This window comes from Pelophylax lessonae (genome assembly GCF_965119305.1).
Source record: "Pelophylax lessonae genome assembly, chromosome: 4".
NCBI classification, from domain to species: domain Eukaryota; kingdom Metazoa; phylum Chordata; class Amphibia; order Anura; family Ranidae; genus Pelophylax; species Pelophylax lessonae.
This window is the reverse complement of record NC_138771.1, coordinates 276008536-276034489: the sequence shown is the minus strand read 5'-3', so window position 1 is coordinate 276034489 and position 25954 is coordinate 276008536. Positions and strand designations below refer to the sequence as shown.

The 25954-nt window shown below is 45.3% G+C and overlaps 1 protein-coding gene across 2 annotated transcripts in view; it reads right to left on the bottom strand.

Annotated features, from left to right (window-relative positions):
• Window positions 1-25954, bottom strand: part of EEA1 (early endosome antigen 1) — a 221613-nt gene that overhangs the window by 160039 nt on the left and 35620 nt on the right. For both annotated transcript variants that reach the window (XM_082254237.1, XM_082254238.1), the window contains one exon: window positions 4527-4642. In XM_082254237.1, coding sequence (XP_082110363.1) covers window positions 4527-4642 — 116 coding nt within the window. The remainder of the gene's footprint in view (window positions 1-4526; window positions 4643-25954) is intronic.

Below are 25954 nucleotides of genomic sequence, written 5' to 3'. Positions count from 1 at the left end.
CCCGTTTTTTTGGCCCCATTGGAGTGAGAGAAGTGGAAGAGGATCTGGCCCCAGTCTAATCTGTGGAGAAAGATCAGGTTCCTTCCCCCCCCCCCCCCCTTCATCTAGTGATTTATATCACAAAACGCTCATATGAGTGTATATGGATGTGAGCGGCCATTGCACTCAGTTAAGGATTAAGCTCACTTGGGTGACACACTGTCTCTACAGACAACAATAGGAAATCACAAGAGTCACTATTTATTTAAAGAAGAGTCACAAAAGTCACTTTACTCTAAAAGCACACCACCTCATCGCACTATTTTGCACCTTATAACTGTTCATTTCTTTTTCTGTGATTTATTGTATACTGCATCTGAGCACCTTATTGCTTCTGCACTACTTTGTATTGTACGCTATTTATTTTATATCATATTATATTGGTGGCACATTTCACCTAGAATCATTTGGCCTATTCATTGCTTCTGTGATTTATTATTGATTGCACTTTACTGCATTTTTTTGATATTTGGTGGCACATATCTTTAGCATCATTAGGCCTGCATTTTATGATATCTCTTAATTTATTATATATTGCACTTGAGCACCTTTATCATCTTTGCATCCATTGCTGAATTTTTGGTTTTTCATGCTAGTGTATATTCATTCATTTATTTGAAGTTGCCACAGACGCCACATTTAGCCCATTCTATTGTGCTCTCTGCACAGACATTGCCTCCACCTTTGCATCTTGTTACCCTTAGTGTGCTTCTCACTATAGCACCACTTGTGGATATATACTCTTTTGTTCACTTTCAAAAGGAGCGCCGATTTATTTTCTATTATCTTACTTGTCTTATAGTGGTCACACTGTAAAATTGGCAGCATCCTTTGTAGTCTTCTATTTATTCTTTTTTCTTTTTATCTTCATTTTTTTTCATCCTTTGCATCCTTTATCTGACATTTATTTACCACGTCAATCACAGTTTGTCCCATTGATAGCGCATTGGCCCTACTCTCGTATAATGAACTAGTCTTATTCTTTCTAAGGTCTATGGCTATCATTAATCCACTAAAGTGTTGTGTCGCTACATGTAGAGGCCTTAAAGTGTAAGTACAGGCAAAACCTAACTAACTTTTAACCTGCTCTCTGTCAACATTCTAAACCTAAGCTATCTAACCCTGTAAAGCAAAAACCGCTGTACTTACCTATTCTGCAGCTGATCCGGTCCATTTTCCAGTAGCGGAAGGGGTGTGCAGAAGAGGACCGACAACGACTGTGAAAAGGCTGGGAAGTGACGTCACCTGTAGAGTTACTTTGGGGCTTCGGTTGTCGACTGTCTCCCCTGCACCCTCCTCCACAATAAAGCCACCGCTGACAGCTGATGCTGGGACCGGAATGGCTGCTGAATATATAAGTACAGCTATTTTTGCTTTACTGGGTTAGATAGATTAGGTTTAGATTAAGCTTAGATAGTGACAGAGATCAGGTTTAGAGATAGTTAGGTTTTTTCCTGAACTTATACTTTAAGCTTGGAACCAAAATTAGACAAACTTTTCAAATTCTAAAACGTAATGCAACATGCTTTAGCATGCAGAACTGCTAAACATAAGTAGCAGATCATTTCATTCATAAAAACAAAGATATACAATATTACAGAACTGATAATTGCCTAACATTGCCAAAGCTGAGCATTATACACTTGTCTTGCACAATATTCTTCCAAGCACCAAGACTCCTAAATCAGTGTTGGAGGTACAGAGTAGTGCATACTGCTACTATGCATGTCTAATGCCAGTATGCTGCACTACAAAGAGTAAAAAAGAGTTTAAAGGACTGTATTAACTGTTCATGGCATTGCCAACCAAGACTGAGTACAAATCTAGTGAGAAGGATAAAAGATGTTGAAGACAGAGAATTGTTAGGCTGACTTAAAGCGGAGTTCCGGCCTCGGAAATGTTTTTTTCAATAAAAAATACCCCCCGGACAGTCAGGGCTAGTACATTCCATAATGGATAGCCTCTGAACTGTCCCAGGTCGCACTTACCTTTTAGAAGAAATACTTACCTTGAAAATTTCTTCTCCAGCGCTGCCATCTCAGGTGTGGGCAGCTGAAGCCAGCACATCCTCTTCTGCGTCCTCTTCCATGTCCTCTTCGTCCCAGAATGCCCTGCACCGGCCCCGTTCGTCACTTCCGGGGCAGGCGTGTCATCCCTGCACATGCCCAGAAGCTGTTTAGCAGGGAACGATGCGCCTGCACTGGAAGTGACGAGCGGGGCCGGTGCAGGCGCATTGACTCCTGGGAGCGATGACATTCAGCTCCCAGGAGTCAATGCAAGCAGGAAGTGACAGCGCGGGCCGAGGCCGAAGAGGGAGGAAGTAGAAGGAAGGTATGTATACTTTCTTCAAAAACAATGTAAGTAAAGAAGAAAAAAAAAATCGGGAGTATCCATTTGTTTTTTAGGGGATTTACAGCAAGCGGATGAAGGAAGGTAAGTATACTTTCTTCAAAAACAATGTAAGTAAAGAAGAAAAAAAATTGGGGGTATCCATTTGTTTTTTAGGGGATTTACAGCAAGCGGATGGGCCAAACTTGTTTTTTGAGCCTGGAAATCCGCTTTAAGCCCATATTGCAATAATAAAATATGCCCTGATGCACCCTGTGACGCACCTCCATCCCTAAGTAACATAGAAAGTTGCAAAGATTTGCCCATGGGACTTTAAATGAGTTCTGACACGCCCAATGATGAAATATAAAATGCAAGTTTGTTGGAACATACAATGTCAGCAACTAAACACAGACAAAGACAGTATTATCAAACAGATTTGTTATGTTATACAAAGTATATTATAGATTCATGGTCAAGTTCAGTATTCCATAGAACAATCCATGGTAGGTATAAAAATGCATCCTGGTAACTCGACGTGTTTCATGAACAACTGTTCACTTCCTCAGGGGTTGATGCGATACATAATTTATATGACATAAAACAGTTTGTCGCATGTAATAAAGATAGTAATGTTATACTAATGCAAAACACTAAAGGGGCCACCAGGGTGCACATACTTACAAATCTGTTAAAAAGAAATTGAATGCTCATGTTCCATTGGCTGCTGCAAGGATAGTTGATCTCGGGAGCTGTAGTTTCGAAAAAACCTGCATTTTATATTTCATCATTGGGCGTGTCGCACCTCATTTAAAGTCACAAGGGCAAATCATTGCAACTTTCTTCAGCCCACATTGGATCTACCATCTTAGGCCTCATTCACAATCAAAATGCATATACGATTGTTTTTTAATTATGAATCTGAATGCAGCTGCATTGAATTCAATAGAGCCCATTTACCCAGGTGCAAAAACGTGAGCCGTTTTCAGAATTCTAACACAGAATCCAAAAATCTGTGTCTCCAACCATGAACTTTATGCGCTTAAGCATTACCAGTTAGGCTCCAGAGCAATTTTTTCTTTGTCGCATACGAATAAAAACCCTAATGTTTGTCAAAAAAATTACAAAAACCCCCAGAACATTATATATTTTCTAAAAGCAGAGGCCCTGTTGAAAATTGTTGTTTCACGTGATATTTGCGCAACGGTTTATTAAATGCCAATTTTGCAACCACGCCATATAATACCCATTTTTGGTTAAAATATAAAAGATGGGGTTGAATTGAGTAAACGGATACCTAACAATTCATGTTTAAAATTGTGTGCGCCCACGATATCCCCAAAAACGATGGTGGCCAAAATTCACCATAGGTGATGCTTTAAGATCCTTTACAGCTCAAAAATGTAACGTTAACTAGGAGTTCTTGTGCTATAATTATTGTTCTCACTCTGACGTTCACAGCGATATCTCACGTGTGGTGCGACTGCGGTTAACATACACGTATGCACTCTAGGTGTGCGTTTGTGCAGGTGTGCTGGGCAACGGGGATTTTGGCAATTTTTAAAAAAAATATATTTTTTTTATTATTTTTTTACATTATTACTATCACAATGGGTTAATAAACCCATATGTGAAAGCATTGGGAAGGTGATAGGTACTCTTTTTGGAGACAGTAGACCCCCAATGTCTCCCATGCCCTTCACACCATGTAACCAAGCGCAGATTGGCTTAGAGGTGTCCCCTGGCTGTACTGGCCAGGAATATGTGCATATGAAAACATATTTAATTGTTTGCATGTGAGATCGAGGCATGGATTTGCCTTGGTCTCACTGCAGTCTCTCTACCCCCCCCTCCCCCCCCCGCCGGCGGATGAGTTCCCGGGTGTCGGTAGGCAATGGACAGCCAGGAAACCATGGGAAGAGGGCGGGCTGCTTTGTGCAAAATGGAGGGACAGGGCCAGGGGGCCCTTGCTTTATTTGGTCCGAGGGCCCTGAATGTTGTCAGTCTGCGCCTGTCTAGGTACTATACAAACTGTGCTACAATCTTGGAAAATAAATTATTTAAATCCTTAAACACATTTCACTCTTCTGTTATAGATTCCAGATGATTTTAAATATATAAAACCCAGTTAAAGAATAAAACTCATGTTATACACATACCTTTCTGAAGCAGAATTGGCCTCTCCTCCATTACCTTGATCATGAGAAGCTTCATAATGTTTAAAAAGTTCTTCAGCTGTTGCATGGGCTTTCATACAAAGAGGACAGATGAAGCCCTAGAAAAAGGAAAACACAACTTTGTGATGCAGTTTCCATTCGCTTGTTATTTTTTAATTATCTGGACTCAACAAATGCAGGTGCCAGGCCTCAGGCGTGGATTTTCTTTCCACAAAGTCAGTGGTCTGATATTGCAGTTGTGCAGCAGTACGATCTAGAAATAGCTATTCTTATACAACAGACTGGATCTAATCCAAAGGATCTTTACATTTAACTGCCATTTTCTGAATAAAGGTTAATTAAACAAAATAAGATTAAAGCAGATCACAATGCTACATGACAGTATTGAAAACAAATTAAAAAAAAAAACAGAATGGCAATATGGCCTTGCTACAGTAAAAATGTGTTATACTGGCTGAGCACCTGGATTATGATGAGCAGGATTATAAGTATTATTTAACAATTAAGAAAAATAATCACTGTAGAAACAAGCAGAATACCACCACCACTATCACATTTCAGAATGCACAGTACAGGACAGGACCAGTTTAAGAGTTAACAAGGCATGCATAAAGAAAACCACTTCCCAATACTACAACAAGATTAAAGCGGAGTTCCGGGCAAAAAAATGTTTTTAAGCTAAAAATACCCCTGGGACAGTCCGGGCTAGTGCATTTAAGCAACGATAGCCTCTGAACTGTCCCCTGCTTCACTTACCTGTAAGAAGAAATACTTACCTTGAAAATGTCTTGTCCAGCGCTGCCATCTCAGGTGTGTGCAGCTAAAGCCGGAGCATCCCTCTACGTGTCCTCTTCGGTAACGTCGGAGTCCCAGAATGCCCTGCTCGTCACTTCCAGGGCAGGCGCGTCATCCCTGCACAGCTTCTGGGCATCCCCAGAAGCTGTTCAGCAGGGAATGACGCGCCTGCACCGGAAGTGACGAGTGACTCCGGTGCAGGCGCATTGACACCTGGGATTGATGACGTTCATGTCCCAGGAGTCAATGCAAGGAGGAAGTGACGTCGTGCACCGTGTCTGCAGAGGGAGGAAGAGGAAGGAAGGTAAGTATATTTTAATTAAAAAGTGAAACAAAAAAAAAAAGTTAATTATCCAATTCTTTTGCAGGTGTTTTTAAGCTAACGGACGGTGCAAACTTCATTTTTAGGGTGGCACTCTGCTTTAACAAGGCAAAATCATCAAACGACTGATAAAGGACAACTAGAGCAAAAGGAACATAAAATAAGGCCCGTTTCAATTTTGTAGTACAAGATACAGACTGAAAGGTAAAACCTAAGGATTTCATCTAAACAAAAGCCCTATTTTATTTTTGTTTGCGATAACATTAGCAGTCACTTAAAGCAGGGCTTGACAAATTTGTTTTAAATCTAGGAGCCAGTTTGTGCATGGCAATATGTAATGTGTATCGCTATCAACGTTTTTTTATGCGTAGGTGCCCCAACGCGTGCGTTTGTTTGTACGTGCATACATGTGCATGGCTCCCCTGTGGTCCACTGAATGTAATGCAGATCGCACTGCATTACATTCTTTCCTGGGCCTTGCTGGCCGGGAAAACTGAACCAGAATCTGGAAATGACGTCATACACATTGCTTCTGGGTCAGGAACCAGATCTACCCTGCGGCACCTGCGATGCCGGTCCCAGGCCCATGGAACCTGGGATACATGGCAGGGGTGCAGGGGGTGGCACTTTATGCAACGCAGTCGAAGGCATCACAAGTAGGACACAGGCCCAAAGCAGTAAGGCAGCATCACAGCCTGTCTGTCACCTGGCCACCATATGCATGTAAAGCTGAACGAAAAAAAATACCAGGTCAGGTCGAAGCCGCTATACTATAACAATCTGATGTTAGTACAGTGATCTCCCCCGCTGAGCTACTGTGTTTTGACCAGGGGATGGCCCCTCCACCAGAACACTCCAGTCAGCGCTCTCATCGCTGATCGGGAGTCAGTCGGCTGCTGTTTTTCCGGTTTTCTGGCTTCTGTTGAACCAGCTGCCATACACACGGGCCAAATATTCATTAAACCGCCTGATGGCATTTGGCCCGTGTGTACTAGGCTTGATGGTGTGGTGGCCACCGGCTCACTAGAGAAGGACAGTGCAGCAAGGTGGGGGCTATAGAAGATCCACTGACTCATGCCACTTTAGGCCCCTTTCACACGGGCACCTCCAATAAGCGCAATCAGCTTGCTCAGTTGGGGATCTTTCCGCTGATCCCTGCTGAGTAGGAGGATGACAGATCCGTGTCTGCCCAATATGCAGAGGGAACACAGACACAATCACACTCTCCTCTATGGGGCAACTGGACGGAAATGGCCGCCTGTCTGTTTCCATCCAATGCCATCTGATCCGGAAAATAGGACCACTATCCATCCGTTTTTGTGTCCGCTGAAATCCACCGCTCCATAGGAGGAGACTGAAGGGTCCGATCTGGTTCGCCTGAAAAACTGACAAGTGTACCTCATCAGACAGCCTGTGTGAAAGGGGCCTTCGGCTGTGTGGCAGCTGTGGCAAGGCAGGAAGTGCAAACGTAAAATGAAAAAGAAAATGAATGTAAAAAAAAAAAAAAAAAAAATGAATGGAAAACGATTTCTGTCTTTGTGGGTGAGGGATGTGTGAATAGAACTGAAGCCGTTCCAACTAGCTGCCCCACACTCTGTCCATTCGCAGTTATGGAAAGTTTGCCTTCAACACTTTCAATCTCTTCTCAGCTGTCGGGCAGTAAGAGCAGGCAGGGGAAACCCTCAGGGTTGTCAGTGAATGCTTGTCACAGCCCTGGCCACCAGTAGTGGGTGCCAGTTCCCCAGCCAGTGAAAGCAACGTAAGGGATTACCCTCAGTCAACAGATCGTGCTGTCCATCTCGCTCCAGCAGGCCACAAAGCCAAGGCGTCAATTACCGGCCGGTGCGGCATCTTAGTCCATGCATCAGCGGGGGGACCACATGGGGATAAGACACCGCCAGGCCGCTAATTCTAGTCGCCAATGTAATCTGGTGCCTGGTGGTTTGTCGAGCCCTGACTTAAAGTGTATGTAAACCACCACAAAAAAAAAAACTTCTCATATTTGTACCCTTTTGGTGTAATAAACATGTAGTTGAAAGCGTTTTGTTATATCTGTTTAATAGGGGAAGAAACACCTATTAATTTTGCCACAGTCTTGCTAGCTGAAACTTCCTATGTCCTCCCCCAAGGGTCAAATAAAGGCAAGAAAAAGGGCTGCATCTGGCCACTGCATTAGTCCATCAAAACTCTTTTTATTGGTAGTCTGAAAAGGTATAATCATGATACAGGAGAAGATTCCCATTTACAGGTACTATAGACTTCATGCTGTTCCAGTGAATAGTTGCAGAGGTCCACTTATACTAAAGCAGAACTAGACCCATCAATTTAACAGGTTCAAAAACAGTCACATTACCGGCATGCCAGGAATGCTGTCACATCTGCTTGTGTACCCAACCAAACTGTCAAACCATCAAGTGGCTGGTGTCATAACTGATCATATGTGCAGCACCAAGGCAGTTGAAGAGCAGAGGCTAAGATGGCAGCTTCCTGGGCTGAAAAGGATAGGAGGGTTTAGTTCCTCTTTAAGTGAGAGAGAAAGAATGAGGAGTAGGTGCTGGCCTTTCAAGTAAAAAAAAAGAAAAAAAAAAAACTTTACAACTTAAAAAAAAAAAAAACGACAGAAGGCAATGCTTCAAGGGATCAGTTGGAAAAAATGACAGATAGGCTGGTTGTCAGACAGGGGGGGATATAATGTCTGATCAGAATACAGTCATTAGAGAGTGAAGGTAAAATATTGTACATGCCTAAACTTCAAGAATGAATAAGACAACTGTGTATAAATGGGTCTTCTATTCTAATCTAATTTATATGTACTCTTTCAGATAAATGTGTTAAACTTGTGTTTCATCTGAGTGCTTGTTCACACTAAGTGCAGATACCTTCGTTTTTCTGCTCCAAAAACCACAGCTTTCTGCAGGGGCACAAATAAAAGCACTGGAGCTTTCCGTTTATACTAAAACATTGGTCTCAAGTACAGTGCAGTGCAGAGTTCTGGAGAAATCTGCAGCATGTCTTCTTTTTTTATGTTATGCACATAAACATAACACAATCCACAAAAGAGAGAAGGAAGTGATGACACAGGCAATAGGGTGAACACATGAAAAAACAACAAAGGTCAACTAATGTCAAAGTGCAATGAAAAAAAAAAAAGGGTAAACGAGCCCTTATGCCAGTTTTAGATCTGTGCAATGCAAGAATGGAATGCACGCAAAATCAAATGTCATGTGTTTTGGTGAGGCGCAATTTAAAAAAAAAAAAAAAAAAAAAAAAGGTCAAGGTCAGATGTGGTAGGTTTAAATTGAATTGGCTGCCCTACTACAATGCACTTTAACATTTGAACAAACAGGCAGCAACCCAAGTGTGCTGCCATTTCACACTAATGTAAACCTAGCCTTAGGGTCCTTTCACACAGGCTTTCCGCCCAGCGGACTCCCTTTTGCTCAGCGGGGATCGATCCGCCAATCCCCGCTGAGCAGGCAGATGACAGCTCTGTCTCCGCTTACTTTGCAGAGACGAGCCGTCACATCCACGCTCTCCTCTATGGGAGATTGGATGAAAACAGACAGGCAGTCCATTTTCATCCGATCTTCCATAGATCCAATCCTCCAGACGGATGGAAAAAGGATTTTATGGTAAGACAAAAATCCAATTTTCTCTTTTGTTCATTGACGGACACAGCTCCAAAATCTTCTTGACCGGTGGGAAAAAACACAGCAGAAAAAAATTCCCAATGGCTAAACCTAGCCAACCAGGTAACATGGAGCTCAACCAGGAGCAACTGGAGCACACCTGAAAACTATACACTCTCAAAGAGGACCAAGTCTTCTCAACCAGTAGCCTGTAAATCCCTGCGGCCAAAAGCAGCATCTACTTTGTAAAATTTTGTGAAAGTGTGCACAGACGGCCAAGTGGCCGCCATGCAAATCTGCATCACTGACGCCTGATGGCGGAAGGCCCCGGAGGCACTAAGCGCCCACGTAGTATGAGTCATAACAGTTAAAGGAGGATCCTGACCCTTGATTGAATAGGCCTGCCCTACCATATGTCTGATCCATCTGGAAATGGTCACGGCAGACCCAGCTAACCCCTTGCGAGGTCCATTCGTAAGGACAAAAAGTGAGTCTGATTTCCTAAATGACTCGCCTGATCGCCTGAACCACATCCAGAGAATGCAAGGCAATCTCCTTAGGATGCTTAGGCTTAGGACACAGGGAAGGCAACACAATGTCTTCCTTAAGATGGAAACCAGAGGCAACCTTAGAAAGGAACGACTGACAAGGGTGAAGCACCACTTTATCTCTGTGAGCCACCAAATAAGGTTAACAACAAGACAAATCTGCTAGCTCGTACGCCCTGCGTGGGGAAGAAATCGCCACCAAGAAGGCTACCTTCTGGAGCAATGTAAGCAGAGGAATCTTGTAAATATTTTCAAAAGGGCGGTTTCTGAAGAACCGACAGTACCAAATTGAGGTCCCACGGAGGCAACGGAGACTGCACAGGTGAAGACAAGTGGCGAACCCCCTGAACAAATGTGCAAACCAAGGAATGAGTAGCCAAAGGACATTGAAAGAATATTCGCCAAGGCCGAAACCTGGCCCTTGATGGTACCCAAGGCCAGGCGCTGTTCCACACCACTTTGGAGGAACGCCAAAATTCGAGCCACCGAAAAGGGGGAGAAACCCCCAAAGACTCACACCAAGCCGCTAGGACACTTTTTGTGCCTCCATGGTGATTGACATATGCCACGGCTGTGGCATTGTCCGATTTAATCTGTACAGGGGAAGGAAGGATTTTCCCTGTTGAAGAGCCGGAGAGCGAAGCCACCAAATCAGGAACCCTTTCGTACCCCAGCACCACAGGATCAGATTGTCTAAAGACTGTGGATTCTTGTCCCACTTGGCAAGAATCTCTCTCTGCAGAGTTCTCATGTGGAATTGTGCAAACGGAACCGCCTCTATGGTAGACACCATCAGACCCAGCACCCGCATGCAAGTCCTGAGAGACGACCAACTGCTGGACAACAGAAGTCGAATGGCATCCTGCAGCTTCTAGAGCAGGCATCACTAAATGGCGGCCTGCGGGCCAGGTCCGGCCCCAATCACTCTCTCACCCGGCCCACAGCGGTCACGCCATTTAGATGCCTGTTCTTCTCTCTGCTGTCACGCTTTCGCTTTCATCTTCACAGAGCCAACAGTGGGAGGCAGGGACAATTCTGGAGCGAGGGCGGAAGCTAAACAAGCCAGTGATTGGTTGCTAAGATAAAGGGCAGTCCAAGCAACCAATCACCAGCTTGCAGCTTCCGTCATCTATTCAGAGCTACTGTGCCTCCTGTCCTCCTGTCTATGTAAGGCATGTGCGAAGAGAGAGAGGTGATGAGTGGCAAGGACGGAGTAGGAGGAAGCAGGGAGTGCAGTAGAACAAGGTGGAGTGTATAAATAGGTCACTATTTTTACAGCATAGGAAAACTATGATCACTGAGTGGGGAGAGATGTAGCAGCAGTGATCACTGTGAAGGAGGTAATAAGCAGTGATCACTGCTGCTGATTGATGGGAGATCAATGTCTGAACCTGTCTAAACCTGTGTAAACCCTACATCTGGTGCCTGCTATGTCTGCTGTGTGTGATGGTTGCAGGAGGCATTGAAAAGATCAAAATGCTAACTAATTGTCAGCTTGCTATAGTACTTTTTTCTCCTATCTCAATCTTAAGTGTAGTCATTGTTTTCTTCCCCCCTATTTTATGTTAAGGGGCACACTGATGGGTACAGCAAAATGTGTCCATCAGCATGCCCCTTAAAGTGGTTGTAAACCCCCAAGTAGTGTTTTTATCTAAAGGTAAGCCTATAATAAAGCTTACCTATAGGTACTGTAAATATCTCCTAAACTTGCACCGTTTGATGTTATCAGCACATGCGTTTTGAATGAACCCGTGTGCCCTGTGCCATGATTGGCGGCTCCCGCGCGCATGCACAGGAGTGACGTCATCACTGCTCTGGCCAATCAGGTGGCCAGATGACGCGAACTCGAAGTAAGACGGCTGAACATGTCAGCCATGTTACAAGTGAGCGAGCGGCGATGCGGGGGCTTCGTTCTAAGGTAAGTATTTCATAATTAGTACTAGCTCATTATGCCTTTGTCTTCTAGGTTTTTTTTTCTGAGGTTTACAACCTCTTTAACATAAAATGTACCCATCAGAGTGCCCCTTAACATAAAATAAGGGGCATGCTGATAGGCACATATTATGTTAGTGGGATTGCACTGATGGGCATATGTTAAGGGGGCACTCTGATGAGGACACCTGATGTAAGGGGGCACACTGATCTGAATACCGGATCTAAGGTGGCACTGTGATGGCCCCACCTGATGTAAGGGGGCACTCTGATGAGGACACCTGATGTAAAGGAGCGCTCTAACCTTATTCGATGGGTACAAATGATGTAAGGGGGCGCTCTGATGATGGCACCTAATGTAAGGGGGCCTTGTGAAGAAACCTGATGTAAGGGGGGCACTCTGATGGGGACATCTCATAAGGGGGTACCCTGACAGTGGCAACTGTTTTATGGGGGGACCCAATGTAATGAATCACTCTGGTAGGGGCACCTGATGTAAGGGGGTACACTATTGGGGACAGTTACAGAGTATTACCAGAGCGTGTGGAGAAAACAGTAAGAAAAGCATCATAGAGCGTGGCTGTGCCAAAAAAAGGAAAGTAGAAGCGTACAATCTTTCATGGCACATGCTTGAGATTCGGACCTCGGCCAGAAGAAAATTTTAGTGAACGGACCTCCTTGAATTTTAATTCACTACCCCTGTTCTAGGGCCTGTCCAGCGGGAGAAACACCCTAGCTGGAGCCGAGTCCAGAGCTAGACCCAGATAATCCAACTTGGTGGACAGAGTCCATCCGAACTCCTGCAGAGTCCACACAGTGATGTCCAGGTTGCCCGCACAGTGATGTCCAGGTTGTCATGTAGAGATTCTGCTCGTAGAATAAGACCCCAGCACCGAAATCCCCCACTGTTACAACAATGCTAAAATAAAGGAGAAAAAAACAACTGCGCTAATTCAAAAAAGCAAAGCAGCAGCTTCAAGTGCGACTGACACCCCAAGAAGAAAATATATAAATAAAGCTGCGCTAACAAATGAAACAGTCCATGTGAATGTCCATAAATAAGAGGGAAAAATGATGACCCTTGTGCAGGTACCGCTTACCAGATTCCAATCATTAAAGAGCCAAGAAATTTAAAGGCAGAGTCTTCAAATGTGGAACACAGCAAGCTTCATAGGGCTCCGATGTAAATCTCCTCAGTGGTATGTGAATAGAAGGAGAAAAACAACACCATAGTGTAAACCAGTAACAAAAATGGAAAAAATTGCGTTATAACTTGTGCGGGTACCGCTTACCAGAAGTAGCAGATACTGTAGCCAAAATAATGGGAACCGAATCCACAGACCTCAGAAGGCAGCAACCCGTACCGTGGTGATGCAGGTGTCCAGGGATACGTTTAAATGAGGGAAAAAAAGGCAAACGCCATAGCGTAAAACCACAAAACAAACGATGATAACACCCAAATAGTGATAACTAAAAATCCAATAGTGGTGAATAGTGACAGCCACCACCGAAGAGGGTAGGTTCCCTTATAGACTGTACCAAGAAGTTTAAACAGGTAGTGAGATAAACCGCTTACCAGATAGACTAGAAGGTAGACGTATAATAGAACCTAAAGGGCACCAGTGAGAATGGGTACTCTTACCAGCTCCAGATATTAATTGAGCGGGGGTTCAAAGTGACGCTGGACAACACTCCTGATAGCGCTCGTCAACCAGACTCAGGGAGGGATGCAGGTTACCCAAGAAATGAGGAGGGGAGAGCCATAGCATAAAATCCAACGACTATTTATTGACACAAAAATGTATTGCACTTACAAATATCAGACGACAAGGAACGTGGATGAGAGGGGTTGGAGGGAGGTAACAGCCGCCGGCCGGACGGCTCCGCTCGCCCATCCTTCACAACAAGTAGGTGGGTGTGACGTCAGCACGCCGTGACCTGACTAGTTTCATCAAAGATGATTTTTTCAAAGGTACGGGCGGCGTGCTGACGCCACCTATAAATATAGTTGAATCAATGACCGGAAGTTCCCTTTCGGCCATTTTCGTTATGGTAATAGAAGACCGGAAATACACGTCATAAACCGGAAGAGGATATGACGTATGTTGCCCAAATGTAAACAAATAGCAAAAGTGGAGCTCCGCATCCAAGGGATCAGAGATTGCATCAACACAGACCTGAGGTCCACTACGAGATCCGGGCTTTAGCGCCGAGACTCCAAAACAGCCCCAGATGGCAGATTTGTCAAAAATGCCATCTCATCGGCCAATGAAAAATTAAAATGATATAAATAATATTATAACTGAGTAATTAAAATAGGATATTCCGGTCATGGATTCCTAAATACAATACAAATGAAAAGCTAAAACTAAAATCACTAAATTAATTAAAAAATGCATTGCAACATATTAAAAAAGTACATAAAAAGCACCTATACAGAACGTATTGTCCCCTAAAAAGAAACTAAAAATTCACAGACCAAAAAGGTAATTATTCTTTGAAAATCCTAATCAGCTCAGGAGTTATCAATGAATGCGTTGATCTCTGTGTCAACATTCAAGCCAAAAGGTGTGTATGTTTTGACCCTATATATCCAGGCCATCTCAAGGCGGGAAATACCCCTCTTGAGAGGTTCACCCCGCCAGTGTGGGGTAAACTTGTCAATTCCCAGAAATAGTGTATTCTTGGGATCACTATTGTGGGCCTGGGCATAATGTTTCGATACCGAGTGCTTCGGAAATGATTTTCGAATGTTTGCCACATGTTCATTGAGTCTGACATTCATAGGGCGTTTGGTTCTGCCTATGTATTGATAGCCACAAGGGCATTGAAGCAGATAGACAACTCCCTTGGTAGTGCACGAAATGAAAGGCTCAATGTCATGTGGCTTGCCAGTACTATGTGAAGTGAAGGATTTAGTATTACGTGTCCGTATTGAATTCAAAGAACATATCTGGCACCTATTACATTTGTAATAACCAGTGAGCTGGTCTAGGAAAGTACTCCTAGGTTTGGGGGGTTCCAGCACATTGGGGGCCAGACTATGTCTTAAGGATAGTGCACCCTTGAAAACAACCCTAGGTTTCTCAGGTAGGGTTGTGCCTAGAACAGGGTCATTATTTAAAATATGCCAGTGTCGGCGTATTAAGTTTTTAATGACCATGTGTTGACTGGAAAAGGTGGTAATAAAGGGAGCAGCGGGCACGCTGGAAACTGTATTATCTTCCACTTCCCGTGGTTTCAAGAGTGAAGCTCTATCTTTTTGCTGTACCTCCAAGAGTGTTTTCAGGAGAAATTCATGATCATATCCCTTCTCAAGAAATCTCTTGGTTAAAACCTCAGACTGAGAAAGAAAAACCTGATGACTGGAACAATTCCTCCTGATGCGGAGATATTGTCCCTTTGGCACAGCCTTTAGCCAAGGGTCATGGTGACAGCTGTCGACGGGAATGTATGAATTTCTGTCCGTCGATTTAAAGTAGGTAGAGGTGAAAAAACAGTTATCCCTCACAGTTATGGTAATGTCAAGAAAGTTAATAGTAGATTGACTACATTCATAATTAAGTTGGATCCCTCTTGAGTTGGAATTCAGCATCTCCATAAAAGCTACCAGGTCACGATGATGACCATCCCAGAGGAGGAGGACATCATCTATGTACCTGGCCCACAACCTCAACTGAGGCCTATGGTGGGCATAGATGACATCCTCCTCCCACTGTGCCATAAACAAGTTGGCAAGGGAGGGGGCATACTTAGCACCCATTGCCACACCTGTCGTCTGGCGATAGAACCTCCCATCAAACCAAAAATAGTTGTGATGGGTGGCGAATTCCAAAAGTCTCATAATGAGTGAGATCTGTTGGTCAGGTATAGAGGAGTCTCTGTCTAGAAACATTCCCACTGCATTAAGACCCAAGTGATGTGGAATGACGGTATACAGTGAAGATACGTCCGCTGTTACCATCCATAGGTCAGCAGTGGGAGTCAGTCCAGATAGTAAATTAAGGACATGTGTAGTGTCCTTAATGTACGATGGGGTCTTTTGGACCAGAGGCTGCAGATAAGAGTCAATATACTTCCCCACCCGGGACGTCACAGAGTCTATACCACTGACGATGGGACGACCCGGGGGGGAAGTCAGACTCTTATGCAGTTTAGGGAGGCAGTAAATCACCGGAGTCCGGGGACATTTTGGGACAAGATAGGCCCTCTCCTTTTTGTTGAGTATGCCTCTTTGGTAACCATCTTCAACTATGTTTACCAACTCCTTTTTATATTTGATCTTAGGGTCAGAGGGCAGTGTGACATAAGTCTGACCATCACTCAATAGTCTATACATTTCTGCCATATAGTCGTCCCTATCCAGGACAGCTATCCCACCGCCTTTGTCGGCAGGCCTGATCACCAAGTTTTTATTATTACATAGGGAATCTAATCCGGTCTGTAAATTAGTGGGTAGAGAAGTTTTATGCACTTGAATGCGATCCAGATCTCTAAGCACCACATCCCTGAAAACTTTCAGAGATGGTGCTAAAGATCCTGGCGGGTTAAAAACAGATGCATTTGATAACCCGGAATGCTGATATTGCCGGGGTACATTCGTTTGTTGGCTAATTGGATTACTCATCATGTATCTTTTTACACTCATTTTCCTCACAAACTTGTGTACATCCATGTATGTTTGGAATTTATTAAGGCGTTGTGGGGGTGCGAATTTAAGGCCTTTATCTAAAATTTGAATCTCAGCACTGCTAAGGGTGACCTTGCTGAGGTTAAAGATACCTGCACCCTCTACGTTTTGGATTTTTTTTGATTTAATGCGCCTGCCTCCCCGACATCCTCTTGAGGCTCGGCTGGGCGCTTGATGCCTTGATTGGCCTTGGGAAAACCCCAACCAGGATAGCTTTGACCTACTAGGGTCTCAGAGTTAGGGTTCTCCAAGGCCACCTCTCTTACTGTATGTGTACTATTGGGTGGTTGAGATGTTTCCACTTCTTCAGGGGCCTCATTGTCCTTAAGCGGGTAGAATCGGTTATTAACCGGTACATTATACTGATAGCCCTCTTGTCTAGGGGGAGGATGGTCTCTTCTAGAATTCTGAGGTTCCCTTGCAGGCCCTGGTGGACGATTGTAACCTGGATCATACCAATATGGTTGGGATCTAGGGGGACTGTAATACTGCCGCCAGTGTGGTGGTCTATATTGGTCAGGTTCTGGACAATGGGGATTAGGGTAATAATATCCTGGTTCCGCAAAGTTGTCTGGTCCTCTCCTCCATTGAGGAGTATGGGGATAGTTGGGATAACCATACCCTCCATGCTGGTTGCGGTCTCTACCGCGTTGCCAGTCGCCTTGTTGACCCTGTCCGGAAAACTGATTATTAGGTTTAGATTGATTCCCAGTGGGTTTGTTATTAGCAACATTGGGGCCCCTATGTGGTGATTTATATGAGAGACGTCGACCATTAGGCCGAGGTCCCTTTTTGTTTGTTTTGGGACCATTATTATTGGTTTGAGGTGGGCCATTAAAAGCAACTCTTGGGGGGTTAGTTGAAACTTCCATTGCATCATCAGGTTGCTCTTGGTCACCCAACAATTTCTTTTGCCACTCAAAGACTGCACTTGACTGATAGTCCTGTAAGTCACGATTGAACTTTTTACGTTTTTTAATTTTTTGCTCTCTCTCTTCCTTTTGGAGGAGCTTCAATAGATCAGCCGACGCGGCCTTATAGGCTTCGCTAGTCATATGAGGGACTAATTTCTCTTTAACAATTTTGATTTCCCCATCCAGCCTAGTTAATTTGGCATTTTTACGGGATATGAGGAATCTCAAAAAATTAACCCCTGCCTCATTGAAGTATCTGTGCCATTCTTCAAGCTCACCCTCATCTGACTGGGGACATACCTCCCACCTCAGACTCCTGGGCACCATAGTTCTCTTAACATAAGTTTCAAGAAAAACTATGTCCCACTGGGTATGTACTTCAGACACCATTAAATTTTTAAGCCTCATGAACAGACCACTCATGTCAAAATCATCTGAAGTAAAAGATTCGAATACCCCATCGGTGTTGACCACCTTAGAGGCCCTATAATCAAAAATATCCATGAAAAAGCAGCAATTGAAAGTCAAACAGGTGAAATAAAGGAGAAAAAACAACTGCGCTAATTCAAAAAAGCAAAGCAGCATCTTCAAGTGCGACTGACACCCCAAGAAGAAAATATATAAATAAAGCTGCGCTAACAAATGAAACAGTCCATGTGAATGTCCATAAATAAGAGGGAAAAATGATGACCCTTGTGCAGGTACCGCTTACCAGATTCCAATCATTAAAGAGCCAAGAAATTTAAAGGCAGAGTCTTCAAATGTGGAACACAGCAAGCTTCATAGGGCTCCGATGTAAATCTCCTCAGTGGTATGTGAATAGAAGGAGAAAAACAACACCATAGTGTAAACCAGTAACAAAAATGGAAAAAATTGCGTTATAACTTGTGCGGGTACCGCTTACCAGAAGTAGCAGATACTGTAGCCAAAATAATGGGAACCGAATCCACAGACCTCAGAAGGCAGCAACCCGTACCGTGGTGATGCAGGTGTCCAGGGATACGTTTAAATGAGGGAAAAAAAGGCAAACGCCATAGCGTAAAACCACAAAACAAACGATGATAACACCCAAATAGTGATAACTAAAAATCCAATAGTGGTGAATAGTGACAGCCACCACCGAAGAGGGTAGGTTCCCTTATAGACTGTACCAAGAAGTTTAAACAGGTAGTGAGATAAACCGCTTACCAGATAGACTAGAAGGTAGACGTATAATAGAACCTAAAGGGCACCAGTGAGAATGGGTACTCTTACCAGCTCCAGATATTAATTGAGCGGGGGTTCAAAGTGACGCTGGACAACACTCCTGATAGCGCTCGTCAACCAGACTCAGGGAGGGATGCAGGTTACCCAAGAAATGAGGAGGGGAGAGCCATAGCATAAAATCCAACGACTATTTATTGACACAAAAATGTATTGCACTTACAAATATCAGACGACAAGGAACGTGGATGAGAGGGGTTGGAGGGAGGTAACAGCCGCCGGCCGGACGGCTCCGCTCGCCCGTCCTTCCCAACAAGTAGGTGGGTGTGACGTCAGCACGCCGTGACCTGACTAGTTTCATCAAAGATGATTTTTTCAAAGGTACGGGCGGCGTGCTGACGCCACCTATAAATATAGTTGAATCAATGACCGGAAGTTCCCTTTCGGCCATTTTCGTTATGGTAATAGAAGACCGGAAATACACGTCATAAACCGGAAGAGGATATGACGTATGTTGCCCAAATGTAAACAAATAGCAAAAGTGGAGCTCCGCATCCAAGGGATCAGAGATTGCATCAACACAGACCTGAGGTCCACTACGAGATCCGGGCTTTAACGCCGAGACTCCAAAACAGCCTAACACTGGGGCCGTGAACACCCGAGGAGCTGAGGAGAGACCAAAGGGTAAAGCCACAAATTGATAATACTCCTCACCCAGGGCAAGGCGGAGAAAGCTCTGATGTCCGACATATATCGGGATATGGAGGTAAGCGTCCTTTATATAGATAGAGGCCAGAAGATCCCCCTTGATGAAAGGATGCCACTACCGAAGATCCCCTTGATGAAGGGATGCCACTACCAAACGGATGGACTACATCCGGAACTTCTGTACCCACACAAAGTGGTTCAGGGATTTGAAGATCCAGGATTGGACAAACTTTGCCCTCCTTCCTGGGAACTGTAAACTGTTTGAAAAAAAAAAACCCCCAAACATTCCGATTTTGGAACTGGTACAATCCCCCCTTGCAGTAGCAAATCTTGTACCGCCTCAACGAGACCACGCAAACGGTTTGGGGACAAACGCAGGTTGGAAGGAAAAAACCTCTCTGGAGGATAAGACTGAAACTTGATCTTGTAGCCGGACTAAATCAGCTCGTGGACCCACCTGTGTTGAATTAAAACGAGGAAAAAAAAAAAAAAAATGAAGATGTCCCCGCACTCCAGATACTGGTGAGGGCACCCCTTCAGGTAGAAGAAGGCTTGTCTGCAGCTCTGGAAGGATCTGCTCTCGGGTTACCAAGCCAGGGCCTCTTTGAACCTCCGGAGACATTCCAAATGGATTTGGATCTTTTTTTTTTTTAAACCCTGAGGGACAAAAAAAAACGCGAAACGAGAAAAAGGGAAGTCTGCGACGAGACTCCTTGCCCCTGGAAGCCTGTTGGAGGAGAGTACTCTTCCCTCCTGTGACAGGCCATAGTAAACGTGTGTCGGTCTCCGCCTTCCTATCAAAAGGGTCTTTGAAAGACTCCTCCACCAGAATCGGGGCTGATTTATTCAGCCTAGAGACCGGGGAACCCACCACAGGTGGGACCGTCCACTCTTTAATGGGGTACCTTGTAGCATAACACCTAGGAACCACCACATTGTGTCTAGGGTAACCCCACTGATTCACAACAATTTTGTCAAAATAGACGAGAAAAAGAAAAACCTTTGCCGCTTTTCAGGAAAGGTGACCGGCGCCACCGACGCAGCCGCAGCTGTATCCTCTAATCCTCCATTTTTAAAGTTTCCTGCACTGATGCAAGCAGTGCCTCCACCAGAGCTTTTTCATGCACAGCTGTAGTGGAAGAGGAACTATCCTCACTATCAGAGCACTTAGGGTGCGTGGACGTGGACCCAGCAAGGTAACTCGCATCCGCAGCGGCCAGGTCAGACCCAGAATCTGAGGAGACAGAGGAGGCAGATGAGGGCGGTGGATCCTTTTTGCCGATACTTTTTTTGCAGGACCAAATAAGCCTTGGACACTAATGACTCCAGAGCCGCCGCCATTGCAGACAGAGTGGACATGGACCCAGAAGGGCCCGCCGCCTCGGAGATAGGATCAGGGGGGACATTTGCTCCAGGGACTCCATGTTAACCAGGGGACCACACAGGCAATCAAGAAAAAAAAAAAAACAGTGCTAAATGACCCTTGTCGCCGTGCTAGTGGCACTACAAGTCCCAGAACTGCAAAATCGCTGCTAAAGCAGAGAGAGGGAGATCTGCTTAGGGCACCCACAATAACTCACCACCCCCGGTCAGCACAGAGCAGAGCGTGATCAGAGAGAGAGAAAGAGGAAGTCCAGGAGTCAGCACTAGCGGTCCACCGCCACAGTCACCACCCACAAGGCTCCAAAAACATGGCCGCCGCTTTACTCAATGGGAAACCACATAGAAAATGACCACCGGACTACACGAACATGGCCACAGTATATACAGCCCGCCACCCACGACAAAATGGCAGCTACAAGCGGCGCCCACGTGGCTCCCGGGATCCACAGGGGACACCAAAATAAATTTTCACAGTAAAGGGGGGCCCTAGCAGGAGCCCCCCCAAGGACAATTCCCCCATAAACCGCGCGTTAGGCTGCCGGCGGCGCGCCAGGCCCCCATCGCATGGTCGAACCCCCACAGGCGATTCTGTACAGGTATGGCCACCCCTTGGGGGGAAAGAGGGGGGAGCTAGGTGTAGGCAGATGGGAGACGGTTCACGGGAGACCATGACATATGGGGGGGGCGCTGTGTGGGAAGGAGGGGAACCTGGGGATCCGATCGTCCAAGGGAGGGGCCCACGTCCACCCCGTTTAGGCCACCAGGGGAGGGGGAACACTACTTACCATACCATGGAACCAGGTGGGCACTGCTCCAAGCAGACCACCTCTCCATCAGAATGGGGGTGCTGTAGCCAGGAGGTACGCTGCAACTCAGGCCTGGACAAGGTCGTAAGCGCCCTCGCCAGACGTTTAACTCGCAGGCCAGCCCTCGTCCAGTGGGGCTATGTCGCGGCCAACCTAGAGCAGAGCTGAGGTCTGCATGCGTTTGCTGGCTGGACTGGGGAGACCATAAGGATCTAGAATATCCAGTCCATTGCTCAGTCCAGCAGTTGATTGTAGATCTCACAGAAACAGAAAATAACAAAAGAGGGAAAAAATCTGTTAAAAAAAGGAAAAAAATGCTAGGACCAGAGATCCCAGCAAGGAACTAGGCCCTTACTCCTGACTAGGCAGAAAAAAACTGAATGCCTATAGCAGAAAGTGGGAGTATACCCCCTAGGACTGCTCCATAGGCGTGAAAAGTTTTTCCCTGCCTAGTGTCCTACTCCTATAGGGGGCAGCATAACCAAATGGTCAAGAAGATTCTGGAGCTGTGTCTGTCAATGAACGAAAGAGAAATGTTGGCTAACTGAAAAGTATGTCCATGTACAGTATAGTATGCAGGCAATACTTAGTCGGGGCTCCTTTTGCATGAATTACTGCATCAATGTGGGGTGGCATGGAGGCGATCAGCCTGTGGCACTGCTGAGGTGTTATGGAAGCCCAGATTTCTTTTACCTTCTTTAGACCCTTTTTGTTTGTTGTAGCACATGAGTAAAAAGACTGTAAAATGTATCTACAGTATGTTTTTCTTGTCCAAATATTGTTTACGCATTCTCTGCAATGATCATGCAAGATCTACAGTATGTTTATGCATTCTCTGCAATGATTATGCAAGATCTACAGTATGTTTACGCATTCTCTGCAATGATCATGAAAGAATAGGTCTGTTGAGGAGCTCCCAAGTCTAAAAGGTGTGGGCTATTGGTTACATTGGTTTTTTAGTTGGGGAAAATCTTTGCAAACCAGTGCTAAACATTCCTTTTCTATGGAATAATCATACAAAACTGACAGTGTGCAGACACTGGATTCACCTGCTGGTTGATGACCATGTATTATATGAACCTTCACCAGCATGGCAGTTAAGAACAGGCTTTTGTTTTCGACCACACTTCTGCCTGTCTGTAGCTAGTTATACTTAACAAATTTGTTGCCACGAGAAACTTTTATGAATTTCAACTGTGCATTTAGGAGTTCAGAGAAATGTCCTCTGAGTATAATTTCAAGCAGAATATGAAAACAGAAAGTGGGATGCCGAGTTGGAAACTGCCAGCATATAGCCAACCCAAAGATTTAACTGGTACCATAAAAGATAATGTCTTGTTCGTGAATCCAAAACTAAATAACTGCAGGAATAAACAAGGGAACAGGCTGCGATGGCTGCTATGTAGCATTACGGTCATACAATATCTGTACTTCAGCATCCATGTGATAAGATACATCTCGGGACAGCTAATAAAGCCAGCATTCTAATCTATCAAAGCATGACGGAAAATCAAAGTAGCTGCATTTAATTAGCCGTGAAAGTCAATTATTCACAGAATGCATGCATGTAAAACACATTATTGCCATGATGCTGACTTAGAATCTTGGAAACCACAGTGTGGAGTTTATGCCTAGAAGCAGCTTAGTAATATTCCAGGGATTGGAGCTAGAGGACAAATGAAAGTATTTATACACAGAAAACATAAGCTCCTATGGGGAAGGAAATTAAAATCTGATCTATACAGTTTACATAAAGCAAATTAATAAAAAAAAAAGAGCACACATACAGAGTTCTTATAAGTGCAACCCAATTAGGAAAGGAAATGTGAGAAATATAACATGAAGGATTGTTTGCATAGTAAGAATATACTGAACAAACACTATTTTAAATTCTTGGTTTTCACTATCAGGTCAATGTAACAAAAATTTTAATTGAAGTGTCACACCACTGCTAAGGCTGCATTCACACTTGAGCGTAGCGTTTTCGCGTGTTTTTTTACAGCGATTTTTACTGCGTTTTTGGAGGCAGGCATTGACATCTAACAAAAACGCTGGTAATCAGCCAAAAAAGAAGCTCCTGTACTTTTTTCAGCTACAGGCGTTTTGCTTCAGGGGACAAAACGCTCAGATGTGAACAGGGGCCATTGAAATGAATGGGATTTTGATTGTTGGGCGTTTTGGATTTTCACAGATGAGCATTTTAGGAGCTGAAAAACGCTCAGGTGTGAACAGGGCCTAAGAGGTCCAGAAAGAACAAAATTCAGGGGTACTATCCAAAAAGTAGCCATTGCCTTTCTGGGGTCCAAGAGCACCCCCTTCAAGAAGGCTAGAAAAAACTGAATTTTTGTAAAACCTTACCTGTAAAATTCCTTTCTCTGAGTCCTCTGACAGTCGCCGCCCCCTCTAAGTCATCACTGTTGGGTATTGACTTCCGCTCCACAGGAGTAGCTAGGCATATAGGCTTAGTCAAAAACAAAAGGCATTAGCATATACACACCCATGGGGGCTGTCCCATCTGGTCAATACCCCCCTGCAGTGACCACTCCCAACTCAGTTTGGTAGCATAGCAGTAGGTAATAAGAACCCCAAAAGAGGGGCGGGGGCGGCGACTGTCGGAGGACCCAGAGAAAGGAATTTTACAGGTAAGATTTTACAAAAATTCAGTTTTCTCTTACGTCCTCCGACAGTCGCCGCCCCCTCTAAGTCATTACTGTTGGGATGTCCCAAAGCAGTATAGACATGAGGGGTGGGAGACGCAACCGTAGAAAAGGCAACGCAGTACCCACATCAGAGAAAGGAATCTTACATGCACCATAAGAGAACCTACTGGGCAACAGAAAAAAACAATGCTCAACAGGAGCAACAGCCCAGGAAAGCAAATACCAACAGCCAGGGACCCAGAAAAAAACTCAAGGGTCCATTATGGCACTGCCGCACTGAGAACCTTGCGGCCAAAGGAGGCATCAGCTGATTCCAGAACATCTACTTTGTAGAATTTGGAAAAAGTGTGCACCGGCCCGATGCCAATAGGCCCAGGACGCACTCACAGATCTGGTAGAGTGCGCCTTAACAGGGAAGGGTGGAACCCGTTCCTTCAAGGCGTAAGCCTGTTCAATGGTCTGTCTGATCCATTTGGCAATAGTCGCTGCGGATGCAGCCATGCCCTTCCGAGGTCCCTCAGGAAGGACAAAGAGGGAATCCGTTTTCCGAAAGGATTCCGTAGACGACAGGTAAACCCTGATCGCCCTGACAACATCCAAGGAGTGCAGAGCAACCTCCTTAGGATGCTTAGGCTTCGTACAAAGCGAAGGCAGGACAATGTCCTCATTAATGTGGAACTCAGAGACCACCTTAGGAAGAAAGGAGGGATGCGGACGCAAAACCACCTTATCCCGGTGAATCACCAAGTATGGAGAACGGCAAGATAGCGCTGCCAGTTCCGACACCCTGCGAGCCGAAGTGATCGCCACCAAAAAGGCAACCTTCTTAGACAGCAGAGGCAACGATATCTCCCGGATGTTTTCAAAGGGAGCATGTTGTAACACAGGCAGAACCAAGTTCAAGTCCCATGGAGGTAAGGGCTCCTTCCTGGGAGGAGCCAAATGTCGCACACCTTGAACGAAGGTGCGAACCAGAGAATGGGACGCCACAGGGCGTTGGAAAAGAATAGCCAGTGCGGACACCTGGCCCTTGATCGTGACCAGCGCCAGGCGCTGGTCCACACCAGACTGGAGGAAGGCCAAAACTCTCGACACCGAGTACGAGCGAGGGGAGAACCCCCTGGACTCAAACCAGGCGAAATAAGCCTTCCAGGTATGGTAATATATTTTACCAGAGGAGGTTTTTCTAGTCCTGACAAGGGTAGGAATGACCTCAGAGGAGAGACCCCTGTCCCTCAGGACCTGGGTCTCAACAGCCAGGCCGTTAAAGCCAGCGACTGTAAAGCAGGATGGAAGATCAGACCCTGAGACAGGAGATCTTCCCGCATTGGCAGCCGCCACGGAGGCGCCACTGCCAGGTGAACAACGTCGGCGTACCAGGACCGGCGTGGCCAGTCCGGCGCCACCAGAATCACCAGGTGCGGTTCCGAGGCTAACCTGCGGAGGAACCTGGATAGCAAGTGAATCGGAGGAAAGACATACATCAGACGATACTGATGCCAAGGGGCCACTAACGCATCCGAGGCGTCCGCCAGCGGATCGCGCGTTCTTGCCACGAACCTTTCCACCTTTCGGTTTAGCCGAGATGCGAACAGATCCACGTCCGGGGATCCCCACTTCGCACACAGCATTTGGAAGACCTCCGGGTGCAGGGACCATTCCCCCTGGCCCAGGGTATGGCGGCTCAGATAGTCGGCCTGCCAATTCTCCACACCCGGAATGTGGACTGCTGAAAGTGCCGGGACATGAGTCTCGGCCCAAGACAGAATGTCGGTTACCTCCCAGGCCGCCCGAGCACTCCTGGTGCCCCCTTGGTGGTT